Raw genomic sequence first — 26203 nt, forward strand, 5'->3', positions numbered from 1 at the left:
TCTCTCTCCTCCTCTCATCTCTCTCTCCTACTCTCACCACTCTCTCTGCATCTTCTCTCTCCTCCTTTCATCTCACCGCTCTCTCTGCATCCATTTCTTCCTGTATCTCTCTCCTCCTCATCTCACCGCTCTCTCTGCATCCCTTTCTTCCTGTATCTCTCTCCTCCTCTCACTACTCTCTCCTCATCTCTCTCCCCTCCTCTCATATCTCTCTCCTCCTCTCACCGCTCTCTCCTCATCTCTCTCTCTCCTCCTCTCATCTCTCTCTCCTCCTCTCATCTCTCTCTCCTCCTCTCACCGCTCTCTCTGCATCCCTTTCTTCTTGTATCTCTCTCCTCCTCTCATCTCTCTCTCCTCCTCTCACCGCTCTCTCTGCATCCTTTTCTTCTTGTATCTCTCTCCTCCTCTCACCGCTCTCTCCTCATCTCTCTCTCTCCTCCTCTCGTCTCTCTCTCCTCCTCTCACCGCTCTCTCCTCATCTGTCTGTCCTCCTAACATCTCTCTCTCTCCCCTCTGCTCTTTCCTCCCCTCTCATCTCTCTCCTCCTCTCATCTCTCGCTCCTCCTCTCATCTCTCTCATCTCTCTCTCATCTCTCTCTCATCTTTCTCTCCTCCCCTCTGCTCTCTCTCCTCCTCTCATCTCTCTTTCTCCCCTCTGCTCTCTTATCTCTCTCTCCTCTCGTCTGCTCTCTTTTATCCCCTCTGCTCTCTCTCCTCCTCTCATCGCTCTCTCTCTCTCTCCTCTGCTCTCTTTTCTCTCTCCTCTGCTCTCTTATCTCTCTCTCCTCTCCTCTGCTCTCTTTTCTCCTCTCTGCTCTCTTTCCCCCCTCTGCTCTCTTTCCTCCCCACTGCTCTCTCTCCTCCTCTCATCTCTCTCTTTCCCCTCTGCTCTCTTATCTCTCTCTCCTCTCGTCTGCTCTCTTTTATCCCCTCTGCTCTCTCTCCTCCTCTCATCGCTCTCTCTCTCTCTCCTCTGCTCTCTTTTCTCTCTCCTCTGCTCTCTTATCTCTCTCTCCTCTCCTCTGCTCTCTTTTCTCCTCTCTGCTCTCTTTCCCCCCTCTGCTCTCTTTCCTCCTCTCTGCTCTCTCTCCTCCTCTCAACTCTATCCTGCTCTCTTTCCTCCCCTCTGCTCTCTTTCCTCCCCTTTCCTCCCCTCTGCTCTCTTTCCTCCCCTCTGCTCTCTTTCCTCCCCTCTGCTCTCTCTCCTCCTCTCATCTCTCTTTCCCCTCTGCTCTCTTATCTCTCTCTCCTCCCCTCTGCTCCCTATCCTCCTCTCAACTCTCTCTCCTCCTCTCATCTCATGCCCTCCCCTCTGCTCTCTCTCCTCCTCTCATCTCTCTCTTTCCCCTCTGCTCCCTATCCTCCTCTCAACTCTCACTCCTCCTCTCATCTCATGCCCTCCCCTCTGCTCTCTTCTTCGTACAGCTCAGAGTGCTGCTTAGTCTAAGAAATAAATCCAACATAATTGTAGGATTCTGCCTCTGTATTCTACCTGCTGTTTGTAAGTGTGCCAGACATACATGCGTAGCTACATAGTTTTACTATAATTAGCACAATCAGACATAGTTGACTTTGATTTATTTGGCTTATTTATCAGGCAGATTTCTATAATTTCCACCCTCAACTTCATGCAAACATGCCATTCTGAATGACTACTGTTCATATATCTGCTTGCTTTTTCTGTACTTCTATATTCCCATGTGTTTTTCTCCGTTCTCTGTTTAGCATGAGCCTCAAAGCAAAAAGAAAATGCTATGTTTGTTTGTTATCAAGAGAATTAGGGGGGGGGGGGATGGGAATAAAGTATCAATGAAATTAGTCCTCTATTGAAAGAGAAGAAGAAAAAGGAGGAAAGTGAGCCTGCGGTTCCCCTTTTCTCTCTCTTTGACAGCCCCCCACTAACCTGTTATAAAAGAAGCCTTTTCAGAGGCTCTCGCCCAATCCCTTGGCTAGTCTGAGACTGGGACTGGGATATCCTCATTAACACAGCTCTGTGAAGACAGTTTGCACCATCCATTAGATCGGATCTGACCGCCGTGTGATCTATTATTTTCCACAATCCATTGGAGTGGGTAGGAAGGAAGTACATGAGTTAGAAGGAATGGGGGAGGGAGTTTGGGAGCCAGTCGGGTGAGGGAAGAGGTGGTTATTTTATCCGTTGTACCTGACCCTGTGCCTGCCTCCCCCTGGAACAATAACATCCATTTAATTGAGAGTGGGGGGAGATGGGTGGGGGAGAAGGGGCTTTGTGTGTGATGTGGTGGCTGTCTTCTAATGGGTGTAAGCCCTCGGCTTCAGAGGTTTGGGAGAGAGGGAGGGAGGAAGGGGGAGATGGAGGGAGGGAGAGAGGGGGTGTGATGGTGAGGGGGAGAATACTGTAGGCTACATGAAACCGTCTTACAACTATAGAGTCCTGATACAGCTGGACGAACTGAGCCTGTGTTTGAGCGTTAAGGCTTTTGCAGTGGTGATGTGACTAGATATGTGTGAGCTTGGCTGTGCTGTAGTGTTTTCATCCGTGTATTCTACAGTCATTTCCAATAGAAGTGCAGACGTGGTGTGTAATGTTTAGTGTGGGTGGACAGAGCTGACAGATGGGTATTTGATTACGGTTACATCGTCCTTGATTAGCCTTATGTATAATGTGGGGATGCTATTTTATTACTCCTTGTGGACCAATGAGAATTGGCCAAAAAAGTAGTCCAATTTCTTAGCGTTTTATCTTAGCAGTGTATATGTGACGATGTGTCTAAGGAAATGTAGCTCTTGATCTACTAAAAACTAAATGTCGTTGATCGAATAAAGACACGGGCTGCACGGGCTGCAATGCTTCCTGATTTTAAGAGGATGTTGAGGAGACAAAAGAGCGGTTTTGAAGAATAATATGGCTCTAAAATAGCAGCTGAAGTTAGCTCTGTACTGTGGCCCATAGCCATCCTCTCCCCAGTCTTATGCAACAGCCATTCAATAGGTTTCTATAGCTCTGGCATCTGTATAAAGACATCACGTCTCCTGTGGGATGATGGTGCTGTTTGCACACTCAGTTCCTGCTGCTGCTGCTTCCAGCACCCACAACAACAGATATTATGGAAATGTTTAGAATATGCATCTCTCCATCTCGGACTTCTCATAGTTCATTGCAGAGGGAATCGAATACATTATTTCCACATTTGTCTTGATCAGACATTGCCCAAGTTGTGCGGTACCTTCAGCTTCCTGCTGAGGTGCTTTTGTTCCTGACCTTGCATTTAGGCCTGTAGACTCAGAGAAGGTACTGAATAGCAGTCTGGAGTTACATTTCTGTGATTTGCTCAAAGAAGTAAAAAACTGCAATAATGCATCAGCATTAGGGGAGACAGTATGAGAGCAACTAGACCCACTCACCTGCAGTAGGAGGCCATGAAGAGGCCGTGTCGGTCCTTCAGCCGTTCCAAAGCACACAGACTGTGGCGTCCATTGGGGTTCCAGGCAGCAGGTGGTAAGTGACCCTGACAAGAAGACAGCTGCCTGTGGCTGAGGCCAGAGTGGAGCCAGGCCAGGGAAACTGGGACGACAAGGGGGAAGAGGGGGCTCAGTTGTGGAATGCACTCCTCAGGCTGTGTGGATGCAGTCCTAAAGAGGGCCTCTGTCCATCGGTCAGTGGCTCTGCACTCCTGCTTTTATGTCCTGTATAGCTGTAGAAAGGATTAGGCAGCCTGTAGGGGAAGGCTCTGAGAGGCCACTCCACATGTCTGACTGGGGTAGACATGCATGTACACATGTAGACACGCGCACACGCACACACACACACACACGGGGGTCTGGGTTCGAGAGTGGCTCTGCTTTGTGGGTTGAACTTGACTTTTTGACCCCCCCCCCCACCAGCACCAACACCCCCACCTGGTTCTGGCTCTTACTGCCTGCTGGAGGGAGGGACTGACCGGGGGCAAACTGCTGGGAAAACAATGAGGAGAGAGAGAGAGCTCACCCCAGTTCATTCAGCCAGTGAGAAAGTTGAATGGCTGACTTCAGATTCCCGCTGTGTGTTTTGATTAAAGCGTGTCACCTTACCAGCAGGGCCTTATTTCAGCCACGAATATAGTGGATTCCTTATGACAATGATAGGCAGTTTAGTATTACCCCCACTGACTTGCCCAGAATGGGATGGTTAGTTTCCCCCTTATGGGGGAGATTATAGGAAACTCCACTCCACTTGGCTCTATGGGAACCCAACCCCTGCTGCTAAACTAGGCCTGGAAATACATGTCACAGATTAGCATTCCAATCAGCATTCACCTTCAGCATGTTATTGAAGAGGGTAATTACTGTGGAACAGGATCTGAGGGAATAGGAACACCGTAAATCAAATTAATGACATTTCGTAACCGCCGACCATCCTATGTTATAACATGTTAACTTCACCAGTTATTATTCAATGAGGACAATAAACATTTACAGGCACAACCATTTGCATAGGTGCATTTTTAGGAATTTGCCTGTTGTATCTGTGTCTGGTTTCAAGGGAAACTGAAGAACATTCCCATGTCCTCTTCATAAGTGCCTTCTGAATGTCATGTTCTGTCTGGGGCCTGGCTGTCCTCAACATATAAATGAACACTCCTTCCACTTGTCAGGTCATTAATCTCCTCCGCCCTATCCCTCATTTTCTCTCCATCTTGTATTCTCTCAGCATGGGCCCTTGGTGTTGGCTTTTGTCAGCCATTCAGGGGACAGTCTGACACGACACACACAGATGCACACAAACCTCTGTCTCTACTAGGCGACTCTCCCCAAGTAAAGATCAATGAGGAGATAGATGTATTATTCAGCACGTTCATTTAGGGGTCTAGCGGCATTTGTGTGACCATTTTGGCAGGGTTATAAAGATAGTCCGGAAAATGATGAAGTTACAAGACAAGTACAGAGTATCAGGGAGGAGGAACAACTGATTAAAAGAGAGAAAAAGCGAGAGAGAAAGTGTGGTAGAGGGAGAGAGAGATGAGGGAGTAGGGGCCTGTCCCAGCTGTGTGTGTACGCGTCAGCTACAGAGCCATAAACAAGCCTCACTCAGCCTCTCTCAGGGTAAAGTGAACTTTGTGTAAGCGTGTGTGGGTTAGTATGTGTGTGTGTGTGTGTGTGATGTGACAGTGTAAAGTTCTGTTTTTGGAGGTGTGTGACAGAGGGAATGGGCAACAGAACATTATAGCACAGCCGAGGCTCGGCAGACACCGCTGAGGCTCGGCAGACACCGCCGAGGCGCCGAGGCAGACACAGAGAGATGTCAAGGCTGACACTGACTGTGGTCGCCAGCTACGCTGTTTCTTCACCGAATGCTGATGTGCCCCGGGTCGAGCTAGCCAAGTGGAGGGACAGAACTAAAAGGAAGGTGTGGAGAGAGACGACAGGGAGAGAGAGAATATCGCCCAGCATAGCTGCTGTGCTTTGGGTCTGTGTCATCCCTTACAGTATGCAAAACAATAACAGTTTACATACAACAGCACCCACACGTCAGTTGAGTACCATAAGTTAGGCTGCAGTGGGTATGAACTCACTTTACCCAGAGTCCTTTATACAGGTGATGCTTTAGAATGTCAAGAGGCTGGGTTGTTTATGTCAAGGGTATGTATGTATGTAAGTACAGTGTGTATGTATGTATGTATGTATGTATGTATGTATGTATGTATGTGTGTGTGTGTGTGTGTGTGTGTGTGTGTGTGTGTGTGTGTGTGTGTGTGTGTGTGTGTGTGTGTGTGTGTGTGTGTGTGTGTGTGTGTGTGTGTGTGTGTGTGTGTGCGTGTGTGCGTGTGTGTGTGTGTATGCAGAGAGCACTAATGGCCTGGTCTGTATGCTGCTATCATAACAGCAATAAGGTTAGGATGTGCACTTTCACAAGCTCCATGGAAATACTATTGTGATTCTTTCTTTGGAGGGAGGATAGGTTGTTTTATGGCTGCAACAGCACTTATGCTCAGCGCCTTCCAAACCACCAATTGTATAACTCCCAAGTATATAACAATGAAATGTTATTAGCCTTTATTTAGTGTGTAATCCTTGGCTTCCTTGACTTGATTTGAAAAGGTTACCCATGGAGCCTCCACCTGAATGTTACTTTATTACTCAAGTTCCTTGGTTTATTTAGGTCTACAGCTGTGCTGTATCTGCTATTACTCTCTAGTACAGGCCTTGGATGTGATATTGGATTTGTTAGGAGTAGGAAACCAATAAAACAGTCTTCATGACTGAGCCCCAGCCCTGACCATCGGGATGTGTGGGGCCGTGTGCTTTTGTGTTAGTGTTTTAGGATGTGTGTGAGTGACTGTGTATGGTTTATACCACAGGGCTGACCACCCTGGGCCAGTGTTTCCTATATATCTACTTTAGATGCAGAAGTGATAATAATGTCCTCATATAACAGCATAGGGCTGTTCTCCACTGTCTATTCATTCTCCTCATGTTCTCCACTGTCTATTCATTCTCCTCATGTTCTCCACTGTCTATTCATTCTCCTCATGTTCTCCACTGTCTATTCATTCTCCTCATGTTCTCCACTGTCTATTCATTCTCCTCATGTTCTCCACTGTCCATTCTCCTCATGTTCTCCACTGTCTATTCATTCTCCTCATGTTCTCCACTGTCCATTCTCCTCATGTTCTCCACTGTCTATTCATTCTCCTCATGTTCTCCACTGTCCATTCTCCTCATGTTCTCCACTGTCTATTCATTATCCTCTTGTTCTCCACTGTCTATTAATTTTCCTCATGTTCTCCACTTTCTATTCATTATCCTCATGTTCTCCACTGTCTATTCATTCTCCTCATGTTCTCCACTGTCTTCATTCTCCTCATGTTCTCCACTGTCTATTCATTCTCCTCATGTTCTCCACTGTCTATTCATTCTCCTCATGTTCTCCACTGTCTATTCATTCTCCTCATGTTCTCCACTGTCTATTCATTCTCCTCATGTTCTCCACTGTCTATTCATTCTCCTCATGTTCTCCACTGTCTATTCATTCTCCTCATGTTCTCCACTGTCCATTCTCCTCATGTTCTCCACTGTCTATTCATTCTCCTCATGTTCTCCACTGTCTATTCATTCTCCTCATGTTCTCCACTGTCTATTCATTCTCCTCATGTTCTCCACTGTCTATTCATTCTCCTCATGTTCTCCACTGTCCATTCTCCTCATGTTCTCCACTGTATATTCATTCTCCTCATGTTCTCCACTGTCTATTCATTCTCCTCATGTTCTCCACTGTCTATTCATTCTCCTCATGTTCTCCACTATTCATTCTCCTCATGTTCTCCACTGTCTATTCATTCTCCTCATGTTCTCCACTGTCTATTCATTCTCCTCATGTTCTCCACTGTCCATTCTCCTCATGTTCTCCACTGTCTATTCATTCTCCTCATGTTCTCCACTGTCTATTCATTCTCCTCATGTTCTCCACTGTCCATTCTCCTCATGTTCTCCACTGTCTATTCATTCTCCTCATGTTCTCCACTGTCTATTCATTATCCTCATGTTCTCCACTGTCCATTCATTCTCCTCATGTTCTCCACTGTCCATTCTCCTCATGTTCTCCACTGTCTATTCATTCTCCTCATGTTCTCCACTGTCCATTCTCCTCATGTTCTCCATTGTCTATTCATTCTCCTCATGTTCTCCACTGTCTATTCATTCTCCTCATGTTCTCCACTGTCTATTCATTATCCTCATGTTCTCCACTTTCTATTCATTATCCTCATGTTCTCCACTGTCTATTCATTCTCCTCATGTTCTCCACTGTCTATTCATTCTCCTCATGTTCTCCACTGTCTATTCATTCTCCTCATGTTCTCCACTGTCTATTCATTCTCCTCATGTTCTCCACTGTCTATTCATTCTCCTCATGTTCTCCACTGTCTATTCATTCTCCTCATGTTATCCACTGTCTATTCATTCTCCTCATGTTCTCCACTGTCCATTCTCCTCATGTTCTCCACTGTCTATTCATTCTCCTCATGTTCTCCACTGTCTATTCATTCTCCTCATGTTCTCCACTGTCCATTCTCCTCATGTTCTCCACTGTCTATTCATTCTCCTCATGTTCTCCACTGTCTATTCATTCTCCTCATGTTCTCCACTGTCCATTCTCCTCATGTTCTCCACTGTCTATTCATTCTCCTCATGTTCTCCACTGTCCATTCTCCTCATGTTCTCCACTGTCTATTCATTCTCCTCATGTTCTCCACTGTCTATTCATTCTCCTCATGTTCTCCACTGTCTATTCATTCTCCTCATGTTCTCCACTGTCTATTCATTATCCTCATGTTCTCCACTTTCTATTCATTATCCTCATGTTATCCACTGTCTATTCATTCTCCTCATGTTCTCCACTGTCTATTCATTCTCCTCATGTTCTCCACTGTCCATTCTCCTCATGTTCTCCACTGTCCATTCTCCTCATGTTCTCCACTGTCCATTCTCCTCATGTTCTCCACTGTCTATTCATTATCCTCATGTTCTCCACTGTCTATTCATTCTCCTCATGTTCTCCACTGTCTATTAATTTTCCTCATGTTCTCCACTGTCTATTCATTCTCCTCATGTTCTCCACTGTCTATTCATTCTCCGCATGTTCTCCATTGTCTATTCATTCTCCTCATGTTCTCCACTGTCTATTCATTCTCCTCATGTTCTCCACTGTCTATTCATTCTCCTCATGTTCTCCACTGTCTATTCATTCTCCTCATGTTCTCCACTGTCTATTCATTCTCCTCATGTTCTCCACTGTCTATTCATTCTCCTCATGTTCTCCACTGTCTATTCATTTTCCTCATGTTCTCCACTGTCTATTCATTATCCTCATGTTCTCCACTGTCTATTCATTCTCCTCATGTTCTCCACTGTCTATTCATTCTCCTCATGTTCTCCACTGTCTATTCATTTTCCTCATGTTCTCCACTGTCTATTCATTCTCCTCATGTTCTCCACTGTCTATTCATTCTCCTCATGTTCTCCACTGTCTATTCATTCTCCTCATGTTCTCCACTGTCTATTCATTTTCCTCATGTTCTCCACTGTCTATTCATTCTCCTCATGTTCTCCACCAAAATCAGAATAGACATTTTTGTTTTTACAATTTCCCTCTTCAGTGTGACTTCAAATTGACTTTCTCCATCTCCATCTTGTTGTGCTGTTTCAGTGCTCTGCGTAGTTATTCACATATAATTACAATCTATTTAGAAAGCATCACTGAAAATGTCAGTGCTATTAGAACCCAATTTTCTACTAAGTAACTGTGCTCTAAGCAGTGTGCAGCATGCCACAATGCAGCAGTGGAAAAGGGCCTCTCAGGTCTTTCTTTCTGTCTTGTCTGTAAGTAAACGATGTGATGATAATGAGGTCATTATAACGTGTTTGTATCATCAACAGCTGAACACTTCTGACACATGCTCCCGAGAAACACACATGTGAAGACTTGATTGATGTTGGCCGCGTAGATTGAAATGTAGGTTTTGTTTTATAGACGCCAACAGGGCAACAAATGTGATAGGCTTTATTAATCTCGGGAGTTCCTTTACATGGCAAGTGCAAAATGCCATGTGAATAAATCTATTACTGCTTCCCAGTTAATTTGCTGAATGAAACAAGATAGCCACAGAAACACACAAACAACTCTTCTGGTAGTGGAGAAATATGCTGTAACCTGTAGCTCCATATAGCAAATGACTGCTTCTGCTAAGTGGGTATGTATTTTGGGGACTATAATACTGTGGTGAATAGATGGCCTTTCCCACTCCAGCCTTGCACCCCCCCCCCCTTCCCTCTCCTCTACTCTGCTCTATAAGGCCCAGCATATTTTTTTTATGTGTCACTGTGAATGTAAAAGAGCCCGGCAGGGAGGCAACTAGGCTCTACACTAGGAGGCTGTGAGCCAAGCAGGACCCAGCAACGAGGGAAAGAACTAGACATTCCCATGCATACATCAATATCATTTTAGTGAGAGAGGAAAAGTGAATAAAGAACATAATATTGAATGGCTTTTCTATATCCGTTAGCCTAGTCTGCATACCTTCCTCTCATAATATCAGCAATGCAGCACCAGCACCTTTGTCATTACCATCATCGTCATCATCACCATCATCGTAAATCAATATTGTTCACTATTGATTATTGCTTGGATTATGATCCATTAATAAACGTTGATTTAACCCAGTGTAACAGCACATATCTCCTTCCTCCTTTTCTTTCTGACTCCTTCGTAATGATGGAGCTATTCAGCGGCACAATTATTTTTCTTGGAAGGTAATGACACAATTCTAAAAAGGTTGCATATGAATTTCTTTCCACAATCACCAGACACACTTATAAAGGACACTCACTATTGTGACTGTGAGTGCTTTGAGTGCAATGTAAGAGCTTTATAAATGACAGTGTTGGAGAGGGTGATACTTTATGTATGATAGATAAAGATAACTCATTTAATCTCAACCAAGTTATTCTGTTGTAGTTATTGCATCTCTGCTCTAAATAGAGTATAGAGTAACTTATCTCAGAACAGCAGGGGTTGCTGCTTTTTCATATCTCTCCTTTTTTTCTTACCTTCATCAAACAATGAAGGCAACCGTCCCCATTTTCTCCGGGGGGTAGGAATAGATGTATGAAGGTGGACATGCAGCAGCTTTATCAAAGCCAGAGACAGTCAGTGTGAGACAGACTTAAGGCCTAATGAATGAAGAGACTCCTTGCTCACACACACATTTTCAGTTCTGCCCACAAATTTTCTATGGGATTGAGGTCAGGGCTTTGTGATGGCCATTCCAATACCTTGACATTATTGTCCTTAAGCCATTTTGCCACAATTTTGGAAGCATGCTTGGGGTCATTGTCCATTTGGAAGAACCATTTGCGACCAAGCTTGAACTTCCTGAATGATGTCTTGAGATGTTGCTTCAAAATATCCACATAATTTTCCTGCATCATGATGCCATCTATTTTGTGAAGTGCCCCAGTCCCTCCTGCAGCAAAGCACCCCCACAACATGATGCTGCCACCCCCGTGCTTCACGGTTGGGATGGTGTTCTTCGGCTTGCAAGCCTCCCCCATTTTCCTCGAAACATAACGATGGTCATTATGGCCAAACAGTTCTATTTTTGTTTCATCAGACCAGAGGACATTTCTTCAAAAAGTACAATCTTTGGAGCAGTGGCTTCTTCCTTGCTGAGTGGCCTTTCAGGTTATGTCGATATAGGACTCGTTTTACTGTGGATATAGATACTTTTGTACCTGTTTTCTCCAGCATCTTCACACGGTCCTTTGCCATAGACGATGCAATCTCAACCACACTGCACACTGCCCTAACCCACCTGGACAAGAGGAATACCTATGTGAGAATGCTGTTCATCGACTACAGCTCGGCATTCAACACCATAGTACCCTCCAAGCTCGTCATCAAGCTCGAGACCCTGGGTCTCGACCCCGCCCTGTGCAACTGGGTACTGGACTTCCTGACGGGCCGCCCCCAGGTGGTGAGGGTAGGCAACAACATCTCCTCCCCGCTGATCCTCAACACGGGGGCCCCACAAGGGTGCGTTCTGAGCCCTCTCCTGTACTCCCTGTTCACCCACGACTGTGTGGCCACGCACGCCTCCAACTCAATCATCAAGTTTGCGGACGACACAACAGTGGTAGGCTTGATTACCAACAACGACGAGACGGCCTACAGGGAGGAGGTGAGGGCCCTCGGAGTGTGGTGTCAGGAAAATAACCTCACACTCAACGTCAACAAAACTAAGGAGATGATTGTGGACTTCAGGAAACAGCAGAGGGAACACCCCCCTATCCACATCGATGGAACAGTAGTGGAGAGGGTAGCTAGTTTTAAGTTCCTCGGCATACACATCACAGACAAACTGAATTGGTCCACTCACACTGACAGCGTCGTGAAGAAGGCGCAGCAGCGCCTATTCAACCTCAGGAGGCTGAAGAAATTAGGCTTGTCACCAAAAGCACTCACAAACTTCTACAGATGCACAATCGAGAGCATCCTGGCGGGCTGTATCACCGCCTGGTACGGCAACTGCTCCGCCCTCAACCGTAAGGCTCTCCAGAGGGTAGTGAGGACTGCACAACGCATCACCGGGGGCAAACTACCTGCCCTCCAGGACACCTACACCACCCGTTGTTACAGGAAGGCCATAAAGATCATCAAGGACATCAACCACCCGAACCACTGCCTGTTCACCCCGCTATCATCCAGAAGGCGAGGTCAGTACAGGTGCATCAAAGCTGGGACCGAGAGACTGAAAAACAGCTTCTATCTCAAGGCCATCAGACTGTTAAACAGCCACCACTAACATTGAGTGGCTGCTGCCAACACACTGTCATTGACACTGACCCAACTCCAGCCATTTTAATAATGGGAAATTATGTAAATATATCACTAGCCACTTTAAACAATGCTACCTTATATAATGTTACTTACCCTACATTATTCATCTCATATGCATATGTATATACTGTACACTACATAATCGACTGCATCCTTATGTAATACATGTATCACTAGCCACTTTAACTATGCCACTTTGTTTACTTTGTCTACACACTCATCTCATATGTATATACTGTACTCGATACCATCTACTGTATGCTGCTCTGTACCATCACTCATTCATATATCCTTATGTACATATTCCTTATCCCCTTACACTGTGTATAAGACAGTAGTTTTGGAATTGTTAGTTAGATTACTTGTTGGTTATCACTGCATTGTCGGAACTAGAAGCACAAGCATTTCGCTACACTCGCATTAACATCTGCTAACCATGTGTATGTGACAAATACAATTTGATTTGATTTGATTTGATTTGCTGTTGTTCTGGGATTGATTTGCACTTTTCGCATTAAAGTATGTTAATCTCTAGAAGACAGAACGCGTCTCCTTCCTGAGCGGTATGACGGCTACGTGGTCCCATGGTGTTTATACTTGCGTACTATTGTTTGCACAGATGAACGTGGTACCTTCAGGCGTTTAGAAATTGCTCCCAAGGATGAACCAAGCTTGTGGAGGTCTACAATTCTTTTGGTGGATTTCTTTAGATTTTCCCATGATGTCAAGCAAGGAGGCACTGAGTTTGAAATAGGCCTTGAAATACATCCACAGGTACACCTCCAATTGACTGAAATTATGTCATTTAGCCTATCAGCTTTTAAAGCCATGACATAATTGTCTTTAATTTTCCAAGCTGTTTAAAGGCACAGTCAACTTAGTGTATGTAAACTTCTGACCCACTGGAATTGTAATACAGTGAATTATAAGTGAAATAATCTGTCTGTAAACAATTGTTGTAAGAATTACTTGTGTCATGCACAAAGTAGATCTCCTAACCGATTTTCCAAAACTATAGTTTGTTATCAAGAAATGTGTGGAGTGGTAGAAAAACTAGTTTTAATGACTCCGACCTAAGTGTATGTAGACTTCCCGACTTCAACTGTATACCTACTACACTTGTATGTGTCACAGTCACTATTGACAATGTCTTTGGATAAAAGCATCTGATTAAATGTTCTGTGTGTTTCAGACGAGTGTAGTGCTCTGTTCTGGAGGATGTGCTGTACTGGCGGTCAGCTCCCTGTTGGCCATCATCACCATCTTCTTGCCCAGCGGAGGCTGTGAGAGGAGGATCTGTACACTGGCTGGATACATGCAGATGACTGCGGGTGAGTACAGAACAAACACTTCACAAACAACACACACACTTTCTATTACCTAGACGGTAGATTGATTTGTTTAATCAACGGCTGACATACAAGTTCAAGGTGAATCATAAGAAGGCATTAGTTATGAATGAAGTACCTTGGTCACATTTCTCTGCTTGGACCTTCTTTAGTGAGCTAGATAGGCTACATGTTCAACCTCAGTGTTCTCTATAGGTAAGAGACAGCTCAGTGTACAGATACTTACGAGCAACACACAGATAAAGATGCCTATCATCTGAAGTGAAGAGGAGCTCACTTTGTTGCCAAGGCACATCACTCACACCAAACCAAATGGAAGCTGCTGCTCTTCAGGCCTCCAGCGGGCCGTTGCTAGGTTACGGGCTGCGGTGCGGTGGTGGAGTGAAGTGTTATGCTGGCGTAGAGCGATATGAGGAGGGCACTGGGGAGATTTAGAGGAGGCAGGAAAAAGACAATTACAGACCCTTAACACAGGTCATTGGTTCAGGAGGACGTGTGTCTTATCAAGGCCCTGCTTCCATTCAAACAGAGAAGTAGCCCCATAAACTAAGCATGGTTACTGGTGATGAGATGCTCAGGGTTTAATGTGATGTACACACGACACCAGCCAAGTAAACTAAGCATGGTTACTGGTGATGAGATGCTCAGGGTTTAATGTGATGTACACACGACACCAGCCAAGTAAACTAAGCATGGTTACTGGTGATGAGATGCTCAGGGTTTAATGTGATGTACACACGACACCAGCCAAGTAAACTAAGCAGCCCGAGCCGCTGCCCACCACCCTGGTGCATAGGCCTTCCACTCACTGTATAGAGTGTGTGCGCACGTTTGTCCGTTCATGTGTGTTTGTCTGTAGTTACGTGTTTATCACATTGTGTGAGGTTAGGATATCTGAAGGACACACACTACTGTTGTGTCTTTGGCTATGCCGGATTAAGTGATACGACATGCTATTCTATAAAATCCTTTCTGTGTAATTAATATTACCTGATTGAGCTAATCATGTAAATGTAATTAACTAGAAAGTCGGGCACCACAAAATAATATTTATAGAGCTGTTATCTTCCGAATAAACTGTTAAAGACCTAGTAATATTTTACATCAATGGCAGTCAATATCAATCGTCACCTTATTTCAGTCTCTTGGGTTGAATTATTTATTTCCTAAATACCTAACTAATCACACAGAATTACATATACACAGAATGAACCATACATTGAATACAAATTATGTCATAAAGGAAAACGTCCCAAGAGTACGGAGCAGGTTACACAAAGAAAAGGGGACTGGGTTTGAGTGAAAGAGCGGGACGACTGAAGAACAAAGGGAGAAGCGATGTCTATTGGGCCGTAGGCAGCTACTCTATCGTAAATACAAAATCTTGTGCATTCTAAATTACCGGCCATTTGGAAAAGGAAAATACAATAAATATTTACTCTGAGCTGTGCTTCGGTAGGTTGGTTGTAGATGCTGGTTGTGTTGGCCAACAGAGATCTTCCTGTCCTCGGAAGAATGTCTCTGGTGGTAAATTGGATACGTTATAGTAATGTCGTTGTGTGGTAGATGGAATATTCCTTCTGTTCTTTCCGAGCCCACGTTTGCAGCTGCTGTTGCTAACTGAACGGCTAGGAGGTATCACTTCTGTAGTGAATAAGAGTTCAAAATTCATACCATTCGTAACCAAAGCTCACGCTGAGGTTGGCTTCGTTCTGTAGTTATTATCTGAACCCTTCTGACATCGGATCATCATCCGAATGTACCCGGAACAGCAAGTTATATTGTCGTCAAGGCTTTATATAGGAAGGGAGAGGAGGGCGTGTTTCATAGTTTAACCAATGTCTCTTCACATGGGCGGACCACTGAGTCGGGCCTAATTCACTCATGAAAACACAATTTTCACATTTTAGAAGGTAAAAATCACATTTCATCCCATTTCATATTCAAACATTTCAATTGCACAACAAATCCATGTGAACCTGATAACTATAATGTGTAGACTTTCCACTGTACAGTTTATGTCATCCTGTCATTGATGAGAATGTCTCAGATGACAACCGAACTGACATCATATTCATTAAGTACCAACGCATATGTTCAACTGGTTGGATTACCAAAATATGGTTTATTTCCCCCCACCTTCGGATGTTCCCAGAATCATACAGTAAATTATAACAGAGAGGAGGAGAGTGGAGAAAGGACTGGCTAATAAAGTACTGCTTTATTTCCTAGATTGAAAACTGTACTATCCTGAAATATGTCCAGTCTGAGAAAAAAATCCCCTCGAACACTTTTGCAGACTGGGCTTTTCAGACACTTTCTTTGGAAACATTCCTGGATTTCCTGTTTTGAAAACCTTTGGATTTTTTTGCCACACCTTGTAGTTTAGAAATGAACAAGTCTCACAACTCTCACAGTTTTAGCACTCAGTCAGTTCCCCCCTGATTCTCTCACTACACAGCAAAATCTTCAGTGTTCATATCCTGGTGTAAGCAGTTTTGGTGTTGATGTGGTATTACTTTGTCATACTTTGAACTGACTGAATGCCAGTTGGTGTTGTTTCTATATTGTGGAGCTCTGCCACATAGGGGAGCTCTGCTCCTAGTGGTTTACCCTGCTGCCTAGGCAGCGAACAGCCTGAGAGAAAATTATGCACACACCTGCAGCCAATAGGAGTACAGGTGTACTAATATAATGGGATGCTTCCCCACAATCAGCCTCCCATTATCTTCAGTGACAGGACTGGACTGAAGAATCCTAGAAGAGAAGAGAGAAGACTCAGGACAAACACGCCGTCGATATCATGGTCTCAACGTCATCCTTCATGAGCACGCCTTTTCTACCCCCAAAATATATTTGAATTAAGAGCACAGTGTCGCTGCTCCACTATGGCGTCTATGGACCCACACAACTTATGTGTCGTGTGTTTGGATTCGCAGTACGCTAGGGGCGACCTCACAGATCCCCTGGAATGCGTAAGCTGCACCCTCCTTTCTTTAAAGGAGAGGAAACAGCTGTGGGGTTTTTGCAGGGTAGATCTCCCTCTGGAAGACGCCATGTCTGTGCTAGCCTCAGGTTCTGAGGCGTCATATGACGACGGCGCCTCCGGAGATGGCGAAGATGTTGGGAAGTGTCTGGGTTCTTCTCCGGGAAAAATCCAGTCTACTGACCGAGGCTGACATGGCCCCCTCCCTAGGGAGAGTGAGGGGAATTTCACATCCTTGGGTGAGGAAGAGAGTTCTTAGCAGCCCTCTCCTACACAATGGCCTCTTTGCGCTCTGACTTTACAGGGCTCAATGTGCGGGCCGCGAGCCGTCTAAATACACTGCCCCCCATTCCCCCCAACCCAGAGGAGAATATGATGGTGGGCGGCCCATACTCTAGACCGAAACGGGCGGCACGCTTTGGGAAGCTAGAGGAGGAGAAGATGCAGCTCGCTAGACACCTGCCATTGACAGGAGGGTCTAGAGCAGGTTCAAAAGAGCCTCCTTACTCCACCTTCTCTAGTAGACCTGACCTGAGCAGAAGCACCCGGTGCACCAGGAGCGGGCTGCGCCCCTCCGGCAGCATCAGAGATGGCAGAGGCTCCACCGGTGAGAGAGATTTTCATTTCCTCGCCCTGATGGCCTCGGTGCAGCCAGAAGAGACGACGGCCATGACGGGACGAGGGGGAGAGGACGGGAGAGAGCGCAGCACTTCGTGTGACAGCGCCCACTGCTCTTCCCCCACCCCTGCAAAGGGGGTGGAGGAGCCAATGTGTCAGTTGTTAATAAAGAATGTGTTCCATCTACCTTTGTCACAAGAGAACCTCTTTTCCATAACAAACTTCAGGTTCAGACCATTCAGGTTCCTTCTCTCTCTATCTCTCTCTCTCTTCCTCTCACCACCACCCATCATGAGTGCATAGCTGAGCACACACATGAGGATGTTGTGGAAATGGCACGAGGGCAGCAAAGCGGACACTCTTGCTATACCTCATAAAAACCCTGTACCCCCAGGAGTAATGTGGTTAAGGGCTTAAAGAGCAGCTTGCGTACACAGCCCCATGTTGGGCCGATGACGCAATCGCTGTTGGGGGACTGCACTCTAACTCAGGCAGGCGTCTCAGTTAGTGCAGCTCAGACCCATGCTGCGTTCATGGAGGGCTGGAACCACAAGGTTACACATATAACCAAAGTGTCGGCACCCCCGGTTCTCACAGAAAGCGCCAAAATTTCCTCCTCCTTTCGAGGGGGCCCACCCTGGGCTGTCCCACCACATCAGTGTCGTGGGACAGCGGCGACTTGGGCCGTAGAGGAATACAGGTCCTTTCTACTGTCTGTACCACAGCTTTGGGCTCTCCCGCTCTCAGAGCATTACACAGTGTGGCAACGAAGCTGCACCCTCTCCCCCTGGCTAAGCCGGATGCTGGAGAAGGGTTATGCCATCCAATTCCACCGAACTCCTCCCGTTTTTCGGGCATGCTGGAGACTGTGATGAAAACGCCAGAGAAAGTAGCCGCTCTTGTGAAAAAGATTATGAAACTTTTGGTGAAGGAAGCAGTCACAGTAGTTCCCCAAGAGCAAAGGAACAGCAGGCTATATTCGACCTACTTCCTAGTGCCAAAAAAGCCAATATTGGCCAATATTGTATTTACGCACTCTCAATGAGAGCGTAGCCAAACGGCCCTTTCGAATGATTACGACAAAATGTCTTCTGGAATGTATCCACAACAAAGACTTGGCACCTCGCACCTTTTCCAAATGCGTGGAGGCGGCATTGGAACTTTTGCGTTGTCAAGGGATAAGGCTACAAACCTACCTAGATAACCTACTGGTTCTCACCCCGTCAGCAGAGCTGGCGATCGCACACACAACACAGACAGTGATTCATCTCACACGTCTGAGGTTCGCTGTGAATTGGGAAAAGAGTGAGCCCTGGCAAAGTCATCGGATTGTCTACCTGGGATTACAGCTAGACAACTGTGACTATGAAGGCTCGAATTTCAGATCCTCAACTGGCTGCCTTGTTGCTAGCCCTACGAACGTTTTATCCAAATCACACGCTGACGGCGCATTCCGTCATAACACTCTTGGGTCTGCCCACTCCATGGTTCCGCTGGGACTTCTACACATGCACAGAACACAGCGATGGTTTGCCCAACTATGACTGGACCCAGTGAGGAACCGTCGTCGTCGTGTAGTGTCCTCCAACATTTTGGTGCTTACAGACGCTTTTCTGACATGTCAGGCTCGGGCGGTTGGAGGTGTGTGGCCTCCCTTGGGACGCCACATGGTTGGAAAACCGAACCACAGTAGCCTACATTAATCGGCAAGGATGAGTCAGGGCTCCTGCACTCCACTGGGTGGTGGAGGAATTGTGGCTGTGGGCTCATGAGCACCTTCGTTCATTGACAGCAGCACACATTCCAGGCTATCAGAACATTGGAGTATACCTCATGTCTCGAGGGGGTCCCCGAGACGATGAGTGGCAGCTGCACCCCAACATTGTTCTCCAAATATGGGAACGGTTCGGGAGAGGCGAGGTGGACCTATTCGCATCATGTGTGAATGTGCAGTGTCCCCTACTATGGTTCCCGCTACGAGGTCAGGACGAACTGCCACTAGGGATAGACGCTTCTGCGCACCAACCGTGGCCAGATGTTTTCCTGTACGCATTTCCACCGCTGTACTGCATTCTCCCACTGCGAGCCCGCGATCACCCACTAGGAGCAGAGCTCCCCTATGGGGCGGTGCTCCACGATATAGAATGATTACCGGAGTTGTAACTCCAGTTCTATAAGTGGAGCGGAGCCCCATTAGGATTTAAGGCCCTGCCGGAAGGATTAGGAATATCGTTTCTGTAACTGGTGTTACAGTACTATTAGACAAATCTTTAATACTGACGGAGTTTGAGTTCATATATCTGCTTGTACAGATTAGTATGGCTCATATTCTGTTTTATCTGCCCACTAGTCATTGCCTATGCCTCTAGACTGAGTAGGGCGGATTAGACTGTGGACGCAGTACATTGTGACACGGTCTGTTTTCATAGTGTGTTACAGTACTGCGGGATTTGGCTGCAGCCATTGCTGTACCTGACTTTTTCATTAAGTGGGAAGTGTTAGGCTCGGCATGGTGTACATTTTGGAGCGTTGCGCTCCACCTTAAACCACGAGGAGCAGAGCTCCCCTATGGGGTGGAGCTCCACGATATAGAGCAATAGTTACCGGAGTTGTAACTCCAGTTCTGTGAGTGGAGCGGAGCCCCATTAACCTCTCTGGGATATGTGGTACGTTAGCGTCCCACCTGGCCAAAAGCCAGAGAAAATGCAGAGTGCCAAATTCAAATAAATTACTATAAAAATCAAACTTTCATGAAATCACACACGCAAGATAGCAAATTAAAGCTACACTTGTTGTGAATCCAGCCAACATGTCAGATTTCAAAAAGCAAACTATGCTATTATCTTAGGATAGCACCACAGTAAACAAAGAGAGCAAAGCATATTTCAACCCTGCAGGCGCGACAAAAACGCAGAAATAAATATAATATAATTCACGCCTTACCTTAGACAAGCTTCTTTTTCTGGCACTCCAATATGTCCCATAAACATCACAAATGGTCCTTTTGTTCGATTAATTCCGTCGATATATATCCAAAATGTCAATTTATTTGGCGAGTTTGATCCAGAAAAACACCGGTTCCAACTTGCGCAACATGACTACAAAATATCTCAAAAGTTACCTGTAAACTTTGCCAAAATATTTCGAACTACTTTTTTAATACAACTTTAGGTATTTTTTAACGTAAATCTATAAATATATAATCTATAAAATTGAAGACTGGGTGATCTGTGTTCAATACAGGAGGAAAACAAACTGTTGCATGCTTTCTGGTCAAGCGCCTCTAGCTAACAGTACACTTCAAGTTACCCTCGTTCAAGATGGCCGTACTTCTTCATTACACAAAGGAATAACCTCAACCAATTTCTAAAGACTGTTGACATCTAGTGGAAGTGATAGGAACGGCAAGAAGGTCCCTTAGAAATCTGGATTCCCAATGAAAACTCATTGAAAAGAGAGTGACCTCAAAAATAAAATCTGAATGGTTTGTCCTTGGGGTTTTGCCTGCTAAATAAGTTCAGTTATACTCACAGGCATGATTCAAACAGTTTTAGAAACTTCAGAGTGTTTGCTATCCAAATCTACGAATAATATGCATATCGTATCTTCTGAGGATGAGTAGCAGGCAGTTGCATTTGGGCATGCATTTCATCCGGATGTGAAAATTCTGCCCCCCTGTCACCAATACGTTTTAATAACCAGTGTTAAACTAAAACCACGCCCATCATTATCATATTTCCCAGCATGCTCTATTGCAGTTTGATTTTTAGAATAGTTTCTTTCTGTCTATGTTTTGCATTGATTGATTCATTAATCTTGTGCTACTAATTAACATACCATTGTCTTAGCTAATCCAATCTGTTATATCGATTTATTACATCCGTAACTGAAATGGTTGTTCCAGTTTAGATGCTTAAGGTAGTCTCATATCTTAGTTTTCCCAACCCGGCAGACATTCTGAAAGCAGGTTGTGGTTTAATAAAAATTCCAAATGTTGGATGTTCCCACTCTGGCTGGATTCCAACAGGAATTTACACATCACTTTGCAAACCAGCATAATGTGACTTGCAGGTCTGATTCTTCCTGTAAACTATGAGTTTTAGATCACTGTATTAGGGTACATTTACATTTACATTTAAGTCATTTAGCAGACGCTCTTATCCAGAGCGACTTACAAATTGGTGCATTCACCTTATGACATCCAGTGGAACAGCCACTTTACAATAGTGCATCTAAATCTTTTAAGGGGGGGGGAGGGGGTGAGAAGGATTACTTTATCCTATCCTAGGTATTCCTTAAAGAGGTGGGGTTTCAGGTGTCTCCGGAAGGTGGTGATTGACTCCGCTGTCCTGGCGTCGTGAGGGAGTTTGTTCCACCATTGGGGGGCCAGAGCAGCGAACAGTTTTGACTGGGCTGAGCGGGAACTGTACTTCCTCAGTGGTAGGGAGGCGAGCAGGCCAGAGGTGGATGAATGCAGTGCCCTTGTTTGGGTGTAGGGCCTGATCAGAGCTCAGATAGCAAATGTTTAAACTTTACCTAGCATGGACTTGTAGATGACCTGGAGCCAGTGGGTCTGGCGACGAATATGTAGCGAGGGCCAGCCGACGAGAGCACACAGGTCGCATTGGTGGGTGGTAATAAGGTGCTTTAGTAACAAAGCGGATGGCACTGTGATAAACTGCATCCAGTTTGCTGAGTAGAGTATTGGAAGCCATTTTGTAGATGACATCGCCGAAGTCGAGGATCGGTAGGATAGTCAGTTTTACTAGGGTAAGTTTGGCGGCGTGAGTGAAGGAGGCTTTGTTGCTAAATAGAAAGCCGATTCTAGATTTGATTTTGGATTGGAGATGTTTGATATGAGTCTGGAAGGAGAGTTTACAGTCTAGCCAGACACCTAGGTACTTATAGATGTCCACATATTCAAGGTCGGAACCATCCAGGGTGGTGATGCTAGTCGGGCGTGCAGGTGCAGGCAGCGAATGTTTGAAAAGACTGCATTTGGTTTTACTAGCGTTTAAGAGCAGTTGGAGGCCACGGAAGGAGTGTTGTATGGCATTGAAGCTCGTTTGGAGGTTAGATAGCACAGTGTCCAAGGAAGAGCCAGAAGTATACAGAAGTATACAGAACAGCCTGCGTAGAGGTGGATCAGGGAATCGCCCTCAGCAAGAGCAACATCATTGATATATACAGAGAAAAGAGTCGGCCCGAGAATTGAACTCTGTGGCAGCCCCATAGAGACTGCCAGAGGACCGGACGGCATGCCCTCCGATTTGACACACTGAACTCTGTCTGCAAAGTAGTTGGCAAGGCAGTCATTAGAAAAACCAAGGCTACTGAGTCTGCCGATAAGAATATATGGTGATTGACAGAGTCGAAAGCCTTGGCCAGGTCGATGAAGATGGCTGCACAGTACTGTCTTTTATCAATGGCGGTTATGATATCGTTTAGTACCTTTAGCGTGGCTGAGGTGCACCCGTGACCGGCTCGGATTGCACAGCGGAGAAGGTACGGTGGGATTCGAGATGGTCAGTGATCTGTTTGTTTACTTGGCTTTCGAAGACCTTAGATAGGCAGGGCAGGATGGATATAGGTCTGTAACAGTTTGGGTCCAAGGTGTCTCCCCCTTTGAAGAGGGGGATGACCGCGGCAGCTTTCCAGTCCTTGGGGATCTCAGACGATATGAAAGAGAGGTTGAACAGGCTGGTAATAGGGGTTGCGACAATGGCGTCGGATAGTTTCAGAAATAGAGATTGTCAAGCCCAGCTGATTTGTACGGGTCCAGGTTTTGCAGCTCTTTCAGAAGATCTGCTATCTGGATTTGGGTAAAGGAGAAGCTGGGGAGGCTTGGGCGAGTAGCTCCGGGGGGTGGGGGTGGGGGTGGAGCTGTTGGCCGAGGTTGGAGTAGCCAGGAGAAAGGCATGGCCAGCCGTTGAGAAATACTTGTTGAAGTTTTCGATTATCATGGATTTATTGGTGGTGACCGTGTTACCTAGCCTTTTCTGCTTGAAAAAGCTGGCATTTGCTTTCCTGACAGACTGCGTGTATTGGTTCCTGACTTCCCTGAACAGTTGCATATCGCGGGGACTATTCGATGCTATTGCAGTCCGCCACAGAATGTTTTTGTGCTGGTTGAGGGCAATCAGGTCTGGGGTGAACCAGGGGCTATATCTGTTCTTAGTTCTGCATTTTTTGAACGGAGCATGCTTATCTAAGATGGTTAGGAAGTTACTTTTAAAGAATGACCAGGCATCCTCAACTGACGGGATGAGGTCACTATCCTTCCAGGATACCCGGGCCAGGTCGATTAGAAAGGCCTGCTCGCAGAAGTGTTTTAGGGAGCGTTTGACAGTGATTTGGGGTGGTCGTTTGACTGCGGACCCGTAGCGGATACAGGCAATGAGGCAGTGATCGCTGAGATCCTGATTGAAGACAGCGGAGGTGTATTTGGAGGGCCAGTTGGTCAGGATAACGTCTATGAGGGTGCCCTTGCTTACAGATTTAGGGTTGTACCTGGTGGGTTCCTTGATGATTTGTGTGAGATTGAGGGCATCTAGCTTAGAGTGTAGGACTGCCGGGGTGTTAAGCATATCCCAGTTTAGGTCACCTAACAGAACAAACTCTGAAGCTAGATGGGGGGGCGATCAATTCCCAAATGGTGTCCAGGGCACAGCTGGGAGCTGAGGGGGGTCGGTAGCAGGCGGCAACAGTGAGAGACTTATTTCTGGAGAGATTAATTTTTAAAATTAGAAGTTCAAACTGTTTGGGTATGGAACTGGAAAGTATAACATTACTTTGCAGGCTATCTCTGCAGTAGACTGCAACTCCTCCCCCTTTGGCAGTTCTATCTTGACGGAAAATGTTATAGTTGGGTATGGAAATCTCAGAATTTTTGGTGGCCTTCCTAAGCCAGGATTCAGACACAGCAAGAACATCAGGGTTGGCAGAGTGTGCTAAACCAGTGAGTAAAACAAACTTAGGGAGGAGGCTTCTGATGTTGACATGCATGAAACCAAAGCTTTTTCGATCACAGAAGTCAACAAATGAGGGTGCCTGGGGACATGCAGGGCCTGGGTTTACCTCCACATCACCCGCGGAACAGAGGAGGAGTAGAATGAGGGTGCGGCTAAAGGCTATCAAAGCTGGTCTTCTAGAGCGTTGGGGACAAAGAATAAAAGGAGCAGATTTCTGGGCGTGGTAGAATATATTCAGGGCATAATGCACAGACAGGGGTATGATGGGGTGCGAGTACAGCGGAGGTAAGCCCAGGCACTGAGTGATGATCAGAGAAGTTGTATCTCTGGACATGCTGGTTGTAATGGGTGAGGTCACCACATGTGTGGGAGGTGGGACAAAGGAGGTATCAGAGGTATGAAGAGTGGAACTAGGGGGTCCATTGTAAACTACAACAATGATAACTAACCTGAACAACAGTATACAAGGCATATTGACATTTGAGAGAGACATACAGCGAGGCGTAAAGTAATCACAGGTGTTGATTGGGAGAGCTAGCTAAAACAACAGGTGAGACAACAACAGCTAATCAGCTAGCACAACAACAGCAGGTAAAATGGCGATGACTAGGCAGAGAGGGTCGGATTAACTACACACAGAGCCTGAGTTTGCGGCTGGGGCCGACAGATAGAAAAAAAATAAACAGAATGGAGTTCCGTGATTAATGGAGAGTCCAGTAGGCATCAGCTATGTAGCCAAGTGATCATAGTGTCCAAGGGGCAACAGTAGATGGAACAGGGGAGCCCCACTACGCTAGCGACACGGCGTTTAAAGTTAGTAACGTCTGCTCCGACAGAGGCCGGATGAAGGCACAGTGGATGGAGTATTCGTCGGCAGACCAGTTGTGGTGACGCGGCGGGGCGCCGTGTCGACAGAGAATCCAAGCCAGATGGCGAAAGAGGTTTTCTGGAATTTAGTTTGCTAGCCGGGAGATGTGCCTGGCTCACGGCTAACTGGTGCTAGCTTCGTGTTATATTAACCGATCAAATTTAGCTGTGTAAGATTAGATCTGCTTCTAGTTTGAAATGATGAGAAAATGTTTATTTATTTTTCCCTTCTCATTTATTTAGTGTCAGCTCAACAGCAGTGATTCTCGTTCGTATAGCTTGACGTATTGCTTGACGTATAGCCAGGGAAGTACTATTTACCACAGGCTAATTAGTAGCTATATTCATTAGTTAGGTTGGATTGCAACCTAAACCTATTGACAAAATCGAGAGCTTAGTTCCTATGCTCGGGCAAATGGCCTTTTAAAAGACCTGCCGCCAACCTCTTTGAACACTTCATACCTCTCCAGCCTCGACATGGGCTGTGTCCACCCAGACTGCAGGTCAGATCGATGCTGATTTGGATTAAGAAGACTCAGATCTCTGAAGAGCGCTTAACAAAGAGCCCAGGCAGTGCTGATGTGGGATCTTAACTTGAGCCACTTTGCTACAACAGCAACATAATCTTGCAGCAACGGGAAATGTGAATTGGATTATAGTTAATGGACATTTTTGTAGGGTTTGATACATTTTTCGCAAGGGAAAATCAAGTATGACATTTCAAAATGGAAATTACAAACTTCAGATACCTTTTTAAAGCTCAAATACAGTACAAGTTAAAAAATGTCTCCATTGCAGGAACGTTCTCTTGTAACAGGGCGATCAATTTAAGATCACGCATCTGTACGCAGCTAGTCTAGGCCAGGCAGCATCTGCCTGTGTAATATACACTGTATAGCTCTCACTGTTAGGGTCTATTCGGCGTATCACTATAGAATACATTGTAACAATGCAGAAGCTTTGGTTTCTTTGTTCAGTTTCGAGGTTGTGTCTCGTCTTGATAAAACATTTTTTTTGGAGAGCGCACAAAGCCGTAGAACAACTGAGATCAGAAGTGTGT

General features: G+C 45.7%; 1 protein-coding gene across 3 annotated transcripts in view; it reads left to right on the forward strand.

Moving 5' to 3' along the window:
* LOC118390079 (LHFPL tetraspan subfamily member 7 protein) overlaps window positions 1–26203 on the forward strand; it is a 178102-nt gene that overhangs the window by 24503 nt on the left and 127396 nt on the right. For 2 of the 3 annotated variants that reach the window (XM_035780273.2, XM_052457010.1), the window contains exon 2: window positions 13545–13683. In XM_035780273.2, coding sequence (XP_035636166.1) covers window positions 13545–13683 — 139 coding nt within the window. Of the gene's footprint in view, window positions 1–13544; window positions 13684–26203 lie in introns of those variants that run through there. The other variant, XM_052457009.1, reaches the window with a different exon arrangement.

The sequence above is a fragment of the Oncorhynchus keta genome, chromosome 11, assembly GCF_023373465.1.
Source record: "Oncorhynchus keta strain PuntledgeMale-10-30-2019 chromosome 11, Oket_V2, whole genome shotgun sequence".
Taxonomy (NCBI): domain Eukaryota; kingdom Metazoa; phylum Chordata; class Actinopteri; order Salmoniformes; family Salmonidae; genus Oncorhynchus; species Oncorhynchus keta.